Source organism: Mobula hypostoma, chromosome 11, assembly GCF_963921235.1.
Source record: "Mobula hypostoma chromosome 11, sMobHyp1.1, whole genome shotgun sequence".
Lineage (NCBI taxonomy): Eukaryota > Metazoa > Chordata > Chondrichthyes > Myliobatiformes > Myliobatidae > Mobula > Mobula hypostoma.
This window is the reverse complement of record NC_086107.1, coordinates 99574345-99588090: the sequence shown is the minus strand read 5'-3', so window position 1 is coordinate 99588090 and position 13746 is coordinate 99574345. Positions and strand designations below refer to the sequence as shown.

The window sequence follows — 13746 nt, the reverse complement described above, 5'->3', positions numbered from 1 at the left end:
CACACACACACACACAACTGATGCTAGTTAGAAACTGTTCAGCAACAGTTGCCTGTCCCAATTAAATTGCATAGTGTCCCAAGTAAATAAAGGGATTCCCAGCAATTTTCTTCATTAGATTTTGATCTTTAACAGTTGTCCCAAATAACCAGCTCCCCGATTAACTGATGGCCCAATTAACCAGAATCCACCGTAAACCTAATTCTGAAGATGTCTTCGATGGTGGAGAGGATCGTGCCTGTGATGGAACTGGCTGAGTCCACAACCTTGCAGCCTTCTTTGATCCTGTGAATTGGAGCTTCATTACCAGGTGGTGATGCAACCAGTCAGAATGCCCTCCACCGAACGTCTCTACTGTGTATCTGTAGAAATCTGTTAAGAGTCTTTAGTGACTCTTCAAACTCCTAATGAAGTATAGCTGTTGGCGTGCATTCAATGTAAATGCATTGATATTTTAGGCTCATGATAGATCCTCCAAGATGCTGACACCCAAAAACTTGAAGCTGCTCACCTCCTAGTGAGGACTGATGTGTGTTCTCCCAACTTGCCCTTCATGAAGTTCACAATCAATTCCTTGGTCTTGCTGATATTGCACAAAAGGTTGTTATTGCAATACCACTCAACTAGTTGATTTACCTCACTCCTGAACACCTCTTTGCCATCTGAGGCTCTGCCTATAATAGTGGTGTCATCAACAAATTCATGTATAGTATTTGAGCTGTGCCCAGCTCCACTGTCATGAGTACAGAGAGAAGAACAGTGGGCTCAGCATGCTTCTGTGTTGACTGTCTGCAAGATGTTATTAATGGTCTGCACTGAATGTGATCTCCCAGTCAGGAAGTCAAGGATCCTACTGCAAAAGTAGATACAGAGGCTCAAGTTTTGAAGCTTTTTGATTAGTAGGAGGGGATAGTCGTGGTGAATGCCGAACTATAATCAATAAACAGCAGCCTGCTGTAGATAATGCTGTTGTCCAGGTGGTCCAAGGCTGAAAAGAGAGCAAGTGGGATTGTGTCCATGGTAGACCTGTTGCAGTAGGTCCAGGTACTTGCTCAGGCAACAGTCAATAATAGCCAGCACTTCTTCACAGTAGATGCGAGTACTACTGGCCAATAGCCATTGGAGCAGCTCACCCTGTTGTTCTCGGGCGCAAAAACGACTGATGCCCAATTGATCAACAGCTTCAATAGGCGGCATAGTGATAGGTTCTATACTGACTTCAAGTCCTACATGGACTACCTGGGTTTAATCTCTCTCGTCCCAATGTTGTGCTGATGGGTTAAATAGCCACTGTAAATTACTCCTAGTGCATGTGGGTGGCAGGAAAATTAGAGGGGAGTTGATGTAAACGTGAGAAAGAATAGATTGCAGAAGTAGAATGGAGAATGTGAATGATGGAAATGCTTGATGAGCCAAATATACTTTTCCCATGTCATAATAGAGAGATATGAGCAGCAGTCTCAACAACTCAAAATCAGCTCCACACTGTAATATGAAAGCCAACAACTACACTGAAAATGCAATATAGGTTTGTAACCGAAAATTCAGGCGCACCCAAGTTTATGCCTCAGGACAACATGAACTGGATATAAATTCTGAAATCTCAATATTAATTTTTTGGTAGAACAAAACTTCTCCTGGAAATTATTTGATACCTTTAGTTGGAAAGTTTTCAAATATTTTGTAAGTTATAATAGCTACAAAAATAATTTAGCCCTACTGCATTGTAATCTGATCCAACTGCCCTCATTTGAACTACAGTAAACAACTATCTGCTCTCCTATTGTTCGGGAATCAATTTCTTTGGAGCCTTATTCTCAAGCTCTCCCTAACTGGGGCCCTGCATGCACACCCCTTTAACTTTATTGAAGCTGTCAACGTAACTGTCATCACTATTAATAAAATAACTAAAGTAAATGGGCCCAGAACACACATGGTCTTACGACTGAAGCAATTTTAAAATTTTACTTGTGCACATGAAGAACAGCATGGACCCGTCACCCACACTGTTCTGAAGTCCTAACAGGAAACTGCTATTTTTATACAGAATTGGCTTATCAATTACAGATACTGATCATTATTAATTGTACACGTTTGAATTCCTTACTCACAAGATTATCATTCACAATAGTGGTGTTAAAGTCAATCGAATCTTCAAGTGGACAGCCAATGATATTTTTAAGTCAGTAAGGTCTATTGACTTAGTTGCTGGGTATGTTTCACATTCTTCTATTATCTCTCCTGTCTCTGGCACCCCCTATTGTATAACGGGATGCTATGTTTTAGGAAGACCTTTCTAAAAAAGTTTCACTACAGAGGCCTCACTCACTCGTCTGGTTTGAGTACACACTGCCAGTCACCCCAGTCTATCTCATCTGTTTTAAGCAGAGGTCTCTTTGGCAGTCTCACTTCAAAGGCCTTGCTTGACTACAACTGCCCCAGGATACTCTTGTTTTACCGTGACTTCCACAGAGCCTTGTCCTTGTGTTCCCTTTGAACTCACTGAGTCCTTGTTCCCATGCTTTTTGTTTTACACTGAGTCCCGTTCCCATGTTTTTCTTTAAAGGTCTCTATTCCTACATCTCCTTTAGATGCCCCTGGATCACTGAAAGAATTATTATATAACTATGTAACATTTTAAAATATGAATTTAAAATGCTCTGGTGTTTTCAGTAAGAGTAAAATCCAACGATCCAGAAAATCTGCTATTGTGGCACCAAAATCTGAGAATGCTGGATTATTAGAGTAAAACTCTGAAAAAGCTAGCTATTAGGTAGAATAAACATTTGAAAACCTAGTAACTAGCTTCCATTTTCAAGAGTTTAGCAAATGGCCACATTTCTTACCTGTAACTCTTCTAATTTCTCTCTAATTTCAATGAATCCAAGGTGAAGTTTCCCACCAAAGTGGTCTGCAAGGCGCCGATCATTATCGTGAAGACCCAAGTATGCTGAGCACACTTCACAAACTCGTAATTTCTGTTGTTGAAAGCTGGAGGCCGGCATGGAATTCCGATAAACCTCCTACGAAAAGGAACAAGAACAACCATGTAACATCCTCTTTCTCAGCGTATTTATTGTCAGCATGAGAGATTGTCCTTATAAAACTGATTAGTCTGATGCAAGTTCTATTTTAAAATAGAACATTGTTATGCTGATTTTAAATCTCAATCATGAAATACTGCTCACTTAAAAATAAACACAATGAACATCAGCGAGCCATGCAGGAGTTCTCTCATCTATCTGGTGTATTTTGTATAGTTTGCACGTTCTCTCTGTAACCATGCAAGTTTTCCCCCAAATGCTCCGGTTTCTTCCTATATTCTGAAGCATGCTGGTTGATGTGCTCAGGGTGGAGTTAATGGAGATTAAGAGAGAACAGAGTACTGGGAAAACAAATGGCAGTGACAATGGACTGAGAGCTTTCAAGTAGTTAGCAAGAATAACGTTATGAAAACAGAATTAGTATTCAGGCAGTACTATGATCAACGCAATAGATATTGGAAGTTTATTTCACTGTGTGCCCATTTTCTCCAATAAATTTTGATTAAAATAGCTCAAGACATCTCAGAAATATAGTGTGACCTAATATTTTATGAAATAGCAACCCTGACAGTGTCACAATCTATATTTGTTCAAAAATGGTCTAAATTTTTAAAAAATGAATATATCATTACAAGTCTATATCAGTAAAGAAGGCACTTTTCCTAATTATCTTCCTTAATTATAAACGCATGACTAAATTTGTAAGGGCTTACTAGTATTTTTCTCTGTGAGATTAAACCTTCTGAAGCATTAATGCATTTATTGTCATGCTTCATTATAAACATCTCCCATTTAGAATGACTCAAACATTGGCTTCAACAATCATATATCAATTCGTTATTATTAACTTCCAGAGGAGGTTCATGAGAATGATTCCAGGAATGTACTGTATGAGAAGCAATTGATACCTCTGGGCCTGTATTTGCTGGAATTTAAACATGATGCTGAGATCTCATTGAAACCTTTCAAATGTTGAAAGGCCTGGGTAGGGAGGATATGGAGAGGATGGTTCCTACAGTGGGGGAGTCTAGGACCAGAAGGAACAAGGATGTCCCTTTAGAACAGAGTTGGAGGAATTTCTTTAACAGCGGATGGTGAATCTGTGAAATTCATTGCTACGGATGGTTTTAGAGGCCAAATAACTGAGTATATTTAAAACAAAAGGTTGATAGGTTATAGATTAGTAAGGGTATCAAAGGTGATCGGAAGAAGGCTGGAGAATGGAGTTGAGAGGGATAATAAATCAGCCATGATGGACTGGTGGAGCAGACCTGACGGGCCAATTAGCCCAACTCTGCTCGCCTTATGATTATTATCAATCAGCATCTTAAACCTTATGTTGCATTATTTACATGTTCTGAACATTTACCTTGTATTCTGATCAATTACTTCTTTGCACTTTGTCAATCATCATAAAATTAGACACAGCATGGGAACAAACAAACTATAGTAAATGCTAAACACCTATAATCAAAAAATAATTTCCTGTTATTTAAAAATAAGTACCTCACCATTAGGCAGCAGCAATAAATCTCTAGCACCATCAGGTCGCAAACATTTGTTTGGTATGTCAATCATGTTATACGAACATCAGAAATGTTAAATAATGTAATACAGTATGGCCACAGAAAACATTTTAATAAAATCTCTTCCCTCAAAAGATTCATTCTTTTTGCAATTCCACATATTTCAATTTTTTCACTTGGGCTTAGTCTCTTCAAACTTGTAACTGTTGACTTTCATTTTAATGTCTCCCTTTCTTTTATTTTCCCTTATCTAAAACCCTAAAAAAAACCAAATAAACTTGAACTTGGTCAGATCAGCTATTGATAAATATATGTGCCAAGATTCAATCTTTTAAAATGCTGACAACCTGACCCAAGGCTGGTGGGACTTGACTGTGTTAGGATTGGGCATCCATACATTTAATGCATGGGCTAGAGCCAAGTTGAGGTTGTCTGTAGTGTGATTGGGTTTTAATTTTATACCCAAGCAGATCTTCACTTTTACCCGATGAAATATCATTGGTCACTATCACAGAAGTCAAACTACATCCAAGTAAAATGGTGCTCGTCAGAACACTAAAAGAGATTTCATGTGTGTTTAGACATATTTAATGCTGATCTGGAGGAGCACCTTAAAGTTTTCCAACAGTTTCTCCCTCAAGTGCCCTGCTAGATTACATGCAGGTCTCCAAAATGCAACTCAAACCCAAAATGTTGATTTTATTTTTAAGCACAATTCAATTCTTGGGGGAAATATTTACTCTGTGTATCCAGGGACCTCCCATGTATGGGGTGGCACCTTTGTGAAGCCTACTTCCTATATTATCACTTAACCTAAAGCCTGACAAATCACAAGAATTAAATGCAACAAAAAAGTTTAGAATGTTTCTTTGTTCACAATTTGAAGATAAAAAATTAGCTACAAATAGCAGCCTGAACTGAGTTTTTTCCCTGCCCAGATCATGCAGTCAGACACGCATACACATTCATACTTCATAGACAACACCTTGACTATGATATTCGTTACATAACATCTATTTATGCACGTATCTGATAAGGTGGCAAAACAGCTCACTAAAACCTGGTAATAGTTCTACCAAATAGAAGTTGTACCCTTTCTGAGATTGCTGGATATAACTTATAAAGCATTTTTATTTGTAACTTCATAATGAAATGCTCTCATATAATGAGTGAACATTCTGTGGAATATACACAACAGTCACAGAGCACAAGTCAGCCACAGTGATGTCATCCTACCCAAAATGCACTGGAGGAAGGAGAAGCAATGGTGTCCCCCTGGTGGTGAAAAAATGCAATGTTACAAGCTGGATTTCTCCATAATACATTGTTATTCTCCAAAACATATTGCCGAGAATACTTGACAGAGGATTGTGATTTAACTATTAAGATTTATCAATTTTAAAAAATTCAACAGGGTAGAGTTCAATTACAATTTTACTAGCAACATTGGGTAAGCCAGGGAGTAAATGACATTAAAATATATTACATAGCATTTTTCTGGAACATAATTCAAACAGGGTTCTCCCCATTTTAACTAAAGTGGTTATTCACTCACTTTGAATTCTTTTGAGCCCAACCTCTCAAAACTGATGGTGGGTACAGGCAGCACCCACTTGCAAAACAATTTCCAGGGAGAACCCTCAATCTGATGGGAGCAATCCCTTTTCAAAGATAACTGAACTACAGAAGTGATTTTACCCTGCTCTGATTTCTTATTGGCTGAGTGATCAGTTATTTGGCAAATTCCTAGCTTTGTTGCTGTTGTGCCTTCTTATGAAGCGGAAAACATAAAATTGTGCATTTTGTTTCTAACTAAGCTCTCTGTGATTCTTAATGACCCAATGGATTTGAATGATGAATTTAATTTTTAAAAACTTGTATGCGTCATTTGTGCAGCATCTCAAGAAACTTTACTTTGCTAAGTATGCATCAGAGGGGCAAGGGTGGCTTTGCATTCCTTTAAGTGATTCCCTTTAATATTTAAAGGCTGCTCACTAAAGGAAATAGTCATTAATTTCCAAATGACAAAAGCATGCTTCCAAGAAATAAGGTGACCTATGTTAAATTAGTTAGTATAGAGTACCCCAAACACACACATGCGTGCACACACACACACACACAAGCCATATACACCCAGATAAAAAAAGCAACACAATGATAACCCAGAATGGAAAATGTTCAATTTTTATACAAAAGTGGTCAATCTCAAAGGAATTACTTTTAAAAACAAATGTTTCTGGAAAAAAGATAACCATTTTTATTCTGGAAAAAAATAAAGCCACTCTAGAAAATAGAGCCTTTATTGGGAACATTACCCTCATGAATATCCAGGAGGGAAATGAGAAAGAAATTAGATCTGCATGGGAACAAAACTAGAAACCAAACAAAAAAAAAATCTGCAGATGCTGGAAATCCGAGTAACACACACAAAATGCCGAGTTCCTCCTGCATTTTGTGTGTGTTACCCCTATACCTCCTTCTGGATCCTTGACTTCTTCACCGGGAGACTACAGTTTGTGTGGGTCAGAAATAACCTCCTCCTTGCTGACATGAACACTAGCACACCTCAAGGATGTGTTGTGTGCTTAACCCTTTGCTCTACTCTCCCTGCACTCATGACTGTGTGACTAGGCACAACTCAAACGCCATCTATAAAATTGCCAGTGACACAAATATTGTTGGCAGAAGTTCAGACGGTGATGAGGATGTGTTCAGGAGTGAGACAGATCAGCTGGTTGAGTGGGGTTGCAGCAACAACCTTGCATTCAATGTCAGTAAGACCAAGGAATGGATTGTAGACTTCAGGAAGGGCAAGTTGAGGGAACACACATCAATCCTCATCAAGGGATTAGAAGTGGTAAGGATGAGCAGTTTCTTGGGGGGGTCAACGTCAACGAGGCTCTATCCTGGGTCCTACCTTTTGATCTAATTACAAAGAAGGCACGACAGTGGCTGTATTTCAATTAGGAGTTTGAGGAGAATTGGTACGTCACCAAAGATACTCACAAATTTTGACAGATGTAACCTGGAAAGCATTCTAACTGGTTACATCTGGTATGGCGGGGCCACTGCACAGGACTGGAAAAGGCTGCAGAAAGTTGTAAAGTCAGCCAGCTCCATCATAGGCACTAGCCTCCCCCAGTATCCAGGACACCTTCAGAAGTCGATGCCTCAAAAAGGTGACATCCATCATTGAGGACCCTACCACCCAGGACTTGCCCCCTTCTCAATGCTACCATCAGGGAGAAGGTACGGGAACCTGAAAACACAGCCAACGTTTCAGGAACAGCTTTTACTCATCTGTCATCAGATTTCTGAATGGACAATGAACCCAGTGGTTTTTTTTCTTTTTCTCTCCCCCTCTCTTTTTGCACTACTCTTATCTTATTTATATATATATATATATATATATATATATATATATATATACACACACACATACACACTTCTTATTGTAATTTATAGTGTCTATTACTATGTATTGCAGTGTACTGTTGCCGCAAAACAACAAATTTCTCAATATATCCCAGTGATATTAAACCTGATTCTGATTCATTATTTTAGTTCTCATCTGGGTTAGAGAGGCAGAAAGTTACTTTCAATCTTAGAACTAATAACTACTGGTGTGAGCTGCTCTAGACAGTGATTTAAACAAAAGTATTATTTAAAAAAACAATTGTTTTTAATTACTACACAAAAAAGGATCTAATACAATCTCTAATATAAATTTATTAAAGTTGTTCTGCTTCTCCACTGAATCATCAATAATCCTTTGCAACTGATTACAAGCTGGCTGTAGCTTTATATTTTGCAATAAGTTGGGAATTACTGTGAGAACCAAGAATTTTATAAAATATATTGTACTTTACAGGGTTGACACCTAGGAATATAAAACTGATTCAGCCAACTTGTTCAATGACAACCTTTCATCAACACTGAAACCTAAAATTACCATTTCTAAAATATCGATACAAGTACACACATAATAAATTGGATAGCTTGGAACAACTAACCCAGATATTTTACATCACATGTCTGGCCCTTCTCTCTTCACATTCTCTATTAGCTATCAGTATTAACATCCCTTTAGGAACTTCAGCCTCCAGGGCACCTGATGAATTATACAAGTGAAACTACAGATGGATAGTGATGACATAATCTGCCATGTCATTATAACAATACTGGAAATCAGAACACAGTTAAGCTGTAAAATAAATAAAACAAATGTTTGCTGCCCAGTCTACACACCAAGAAAATGGTGCAAGTTCAATAATCAATGTATTTGCATAATTTATTGGGGATGACAATTTTTTTATGAAATCAATTCCTGAAATTACGTATCTATCTGTAATCTAAATGACGATGGGGTGGGGTTGCATGGAGAAACTGCCTGATACTAACAAGATTAGATTTCTCCTCAGGATTGCTCAGATTACCTACAGGTGCTGCCTGTAACCATATAAATTTTATTGAATAAAGTGCCAAGTACTGTTTTAACCACCGCCAATTGTCTCCAAAAAAAAGTTACAATTTTATTTGCCATGTCAACCTAACTTGGCAAACTAGCATTAAAAAGCGTAATTTTTAACACGTTTGGTGCCACATTTTTTTCCACGTAAATCACAGCTTGCAATTTACATTTTTGGAGAATTCTAAAAGACACTATTTTAATAAACTTTTGTACAATCGGCATTTCAAATTGAAATAAACATTCAAATTTCACTGCTTAAATACCAAATTGAGCTCTTATTTATGGGAAAAAATAAAGAATTCAAAGTGGGTAAGTTTCACACTTCCACACAATGCAGAAAAACTTTACGAACTTGAAGGATTAAAAACAAATCAACAGCATAAGCTATTTTCTTACCTCAGCTTCCCTCTTCTTTGCTCTTGCCTTCTCTACTTCTTCCATGACCTTCTGAGATTCTTCAACATTTCCTTCAGCTCCCAACTGCTCTGCCTTGGCTAGTAGCTTTCCAATTTCCTCATTTAGTTCATGAACTCGCTCAGCCTAAGTAAAAAATAAAAAGGCATGTAATCTTCATCACAAAAGCAGATGATGCAATAAACTATAATCAAGAACAAAAACTTTCAGTTGGAAAGTAGTGGGTACAAATTGGATTAGCAGCCAGTGTATCATTAACCTGAACAAATTTTTAACAAGTAGAAGGCTGACCAGGGGTGCATAGCAGCTGAATACAGACTTTGGAATGGAATAGGTATCAGCAAGGTTCCTATACTGCACTAAAATTAAATCAATAGAATTATTCCCAAGTTTTTCTACCTGGTTGACCATGGAGTTTTTGGTGTGTCTCACAGAGTCCTGTCAATCTGATCCCCTTACTCCTTTTTCTTACTAACTATTCTCTCATACATACCCACTAAAAACAGCCCTCCACCACCATCCCAACTCTGCAGTTATCCATCTACAAAAGGGCAATACACAGTAACTATGGGATGTCCTGGTGGTTTCCGAAAGGTTGGTGATTTGGAGAATTCTGAGATTCCTCTCAAATTCTGCTTTGTTGCCTCATTTTCTAAAACAATCCAATTTAACACGATGTGTGCACTCTCCCAGAGGAGAGTGACAATATAGATACAAAATGGGCAGAATAATAAGTGGAAGGTAATTTGTAATCAATGAATATTCTGTAGACCAGGATGTAGCTTACAGAGGTGCTTCCCAAAAGTTAGCTACAAAGGCCATTTTTCTGCATTTTTTAAAATAAATGGCAGACTAGACAATATGGAGCAGCATTACATTTGCTGATGATTTGAAACTTAAGAGTAGTAGACACAAGATTCAGGATGGTAAAGATGGCGAAATAAGCAGACCATCTATTGGAGTTCTGCACATAGAAATGTAAAGTGATACCCTTGGGAAGGCCTAACATGAAAAGTTGATACATTATTTTGTAAAGTATAGTACAGGAAAAAAAAGATACTATTGTCCAGAAACACAATTCAAGATAGCATGCAAGTTGACAACAAAAAACATTGGAGTTATTTAGATCAGTGACTGGAGTCACTAAATAAAAATATAAAGAAATCATGCCATAACTTTATAAACTACTGTTGCCTCTGCTGGAATACAGTCAATAAATTCTGGGCAACATAATTCAGGAAAATTGCAAGATCTTAAAAAGAGTACAGTAAAGATTATCAGGGTGCTAGCACAGTTGTTAAGACTAGTAATGAAAAATAATTGAAAAGTAAAGGTCACATTCCATGGAACTCAGAAGATGCAGGCTTTCAAGATATCATGGCTTTGGTGGAGTCATAGCATTAGATATATATTTTCCTCGTGCCACGTAGACCAGTCAAATTTATAATCAATGATAAAAATCATCTAGATTGAAGAAATTAACTTATTTCCCTTCACTAGAATATTGAATCAGTGTGCTCTATCAGAAAATAAATAGAAACTGATAACATGAATATTATTTTTAAAAAGGAGTTCACTGGGGCCTGAGGAACAAGAGTTACAAATTAAATGCAGAAATTTAGAAGTTTAAGCCAAAAGGTTGAACACTTCTGTACTGCAACTTTCTGTAAATTAATGAACATATTTGAACACAATACAATAAGATGCAATGGATTTAAAAAGCCATTTCCACCAAATTACTCATTTTTCACTTATAGTAGTCAATAAACTTTTTGTGATATAACTACTAATTGGTCAAAAACTCAAAAAGACCAGAACCACATCCCAGTTTTAAGCAGCTTTTGTGGAAGCACATCTGCAGAGGACTCAGTAAACAACAGTCAGGATTATGAAGCTTTGACTGGGGAAGGATAAAGCAAACTATTATTCACAGTGCTGTTGAAGATGAAATACATTCAATAAGAAAGATCAGAACATGCATTTTTTTAAATTTATCTGTCCTTGCTTGACAATAGTTTTCCAAATTTACCTGCAAGCCTAAGGATAGGCTTTTGTAACTGTAATTTTCAAAGCTATGGTTGAAAGATATTTGGTGAAGAATGAACTGAAAAAAATTGCACTACTTTATATAAAAAACCTTTCCATTAACATCTAATAGTGTCAAGCCCTCACCATTAATGAGATCTATATTACATACTGTCACAAAAGTTAACTTCCTGCTAATCAGAACAGAGAGATTGACAAAGTAATGCAAGTACAATCATGAGCAATGGCAATTTAACATTATTTTTAAGGTGGCAGCTAATAGAATAAATACATTTCAATTAATATAGCCAAAGGAAATGCATTTGGTAGTTTAATTACCTTAATAACATAATAGTTCAGATAATGAAAATTTGCCTTTTCAGAATTCACAGATCACCATCAAAAAGTTTTGAGATAGGGAATAGAGTTTTGCTCTTAGGAATTTATGCAGGAAAATAAACTAATTAACATTAGCCTTAAAAAAAAGATTTCCCTTACAAAAAAAGCAATACAGATGGTTTTCCAGGAATGCAATTCCTCAGCAACGCAGGGGTGTACTGTATTGGGATAAAACCAATCCTATTCAATAATCATATCGTACGTAACTGTAATTGCTTAGTTCTGACTACGATTCAAGTACTTATTTCTTTGAATTATCTTATAACATTGATGGCCAGATCTAAGAGGAAACAATGTTTTAGCAGATTATAAAAAAGTTATCATTTCAAAAAAAAAATCACAAGACCAAGAACAAATTGCTGTAAGTTTCAAAAATCATCAGCTTTTTAACATCTGGAGTGTAAAACTGACAAAAGCTTTTGATTAGTTCAAAAAAAATTTCAGAGTTCAAGTGTGCCAAATTGACAATCCAAGAGGGGATTGTGGCAGATAAACAAATGTTGTTATATAAATAATAACAGAACAATAAAATCAAAATATTCCCAATTTGTTATATCTTTAAGCACACACTAAATTTATAGTCTTATGAACTTCAGAAGTTAATTTAAAACAAATGTGAGAAACAGAGTTAAACTGATCAATACAAGAATACGTTTACATAAATTTTTCAACTTTCAATTGAAACTAGCGATTTGCTTTCCAACTGCCATTCTACTCTATAAATTATCATGTTATTTTGTAGGTTATTCTTGAATTTAATAATGACTAGGATGGATTATACCTTTGCTGCCACCTCTGCACTGATCTCTTCTTGGGTTTCTGCCAACCTTTTCTTTGCAATTTCTGTTCTTCTATCACAGTCTGTGATAAATGACTGCAAGTGATCCATTGCCTTAAAAAGAAACAATAATAAATTAAGTTAGATCTTGGAAGATTTGAAGTCAATGACCAATTTGGATACAAGCACTGTCTAACAGCACTGTAGTGGAGCATGTATCAAACTTCAAATTCCTTGGTGTCCATATTTCCGAGGATCTCACCTGGTCCCTGAACTCCTCTATCCTGATCAAAAAGGCGCAACAGTGCCTTTATTTCCTGCAGAGCATGAAGAAAGCTCACCTCTGTCCCAGGATACTGACGGACTTTTACCACCGTACCATTGAGAGCATACTCACCAAATGCATCTCAGTGTGGTATGGCAATTGTCCCGTATCGGATCGCAATGCACTCCAGCGTGTGGTGAAAACTGCGCAGTGGATTATTGGCACCCAATTGCCCACCATTGAGAACATCTACCATAAACGCTGCCTGGGCAGAGCGAAAAGTATTATCAGGGATGCATCTCACCCTAACCATTGACTTTTTACTCTCCTCCCATCCGGTAGGCGCTACAGGAACCTCCGTTCCTGCACCAGCAGGCACAGGAAGAGCTTCTTCCCTGAGGCTGTGACACTGCTGAACCTCTCATCACAGCGCTAAGCAGTATTGCATCTGTATTGTTCTGTCTCAGTACTTTTATATTTGTGTGCTGTAGCACTTTTTTAAAATTCGCAGTTATTTTGTAAATAACAATATTCTTTGCATTTCTGGTCAGATGCTAAACGCATTTCATTGTCTTTGTATCTGTATCTGTATGACAATAAAGTTTGAATCTAATCTAACCTAATCTAATCCAATAGAGTGCTGACACAGCACTGAAAAAGACACCTCAGCCTACCAAGTCCACGTGAACCATCAACCACCTATTGACATTAATCCTGTTTTAAGACAATGCCTAATTAGTCTACTAGTATGAATTTAAAATGTGGGAGGAAACTGGACAATTTGGGGGAAATTCACGTGGTCAGAGGAAGTACATTCAAATTCC

At 37.1% G+C, this 13746-nt stretch overlaps 1 protein-coding gene across 10 annotated transcripts in view; it reads right to left on the bottom strand.

Annotated features, from left to right (window-relative positions):
- LOC134353999 (putative RNA-binding protein Luc7-like 2) overlaps positions 1–13746 on the bottom strand; it is a 61938-nt gene that overhangs the window by 18009 nt on the left and 30183 nt on the right. For 8 of the 10 annotated variants that reach the window (XM_063062636.1, XM_063062635.1, XM_063062637.1 and 5 more), the window contains 4 exons: positions 12661–12771; positions 9438–9581; positions 5807–5845; positions 2847–3023 (listed from right to left, as the gene is read on the bottom strand). In XM_063062636.1, coding sequence (XP_062918706.1) covers positions 2847–3023; positions 5807–5845; positions 9438–9581; positions 12661–12771 — 471 coding nt within the window. The remainder of the gene's footprint in view (positions 1–2846; positions 3024–5806; positions 5846–9437; positions 9582–12660; positions 12772–13746) is intronic. The other 2 variants (XM_063062634.1, XM_063062643.1) reach the window with 1 other exon arrangement.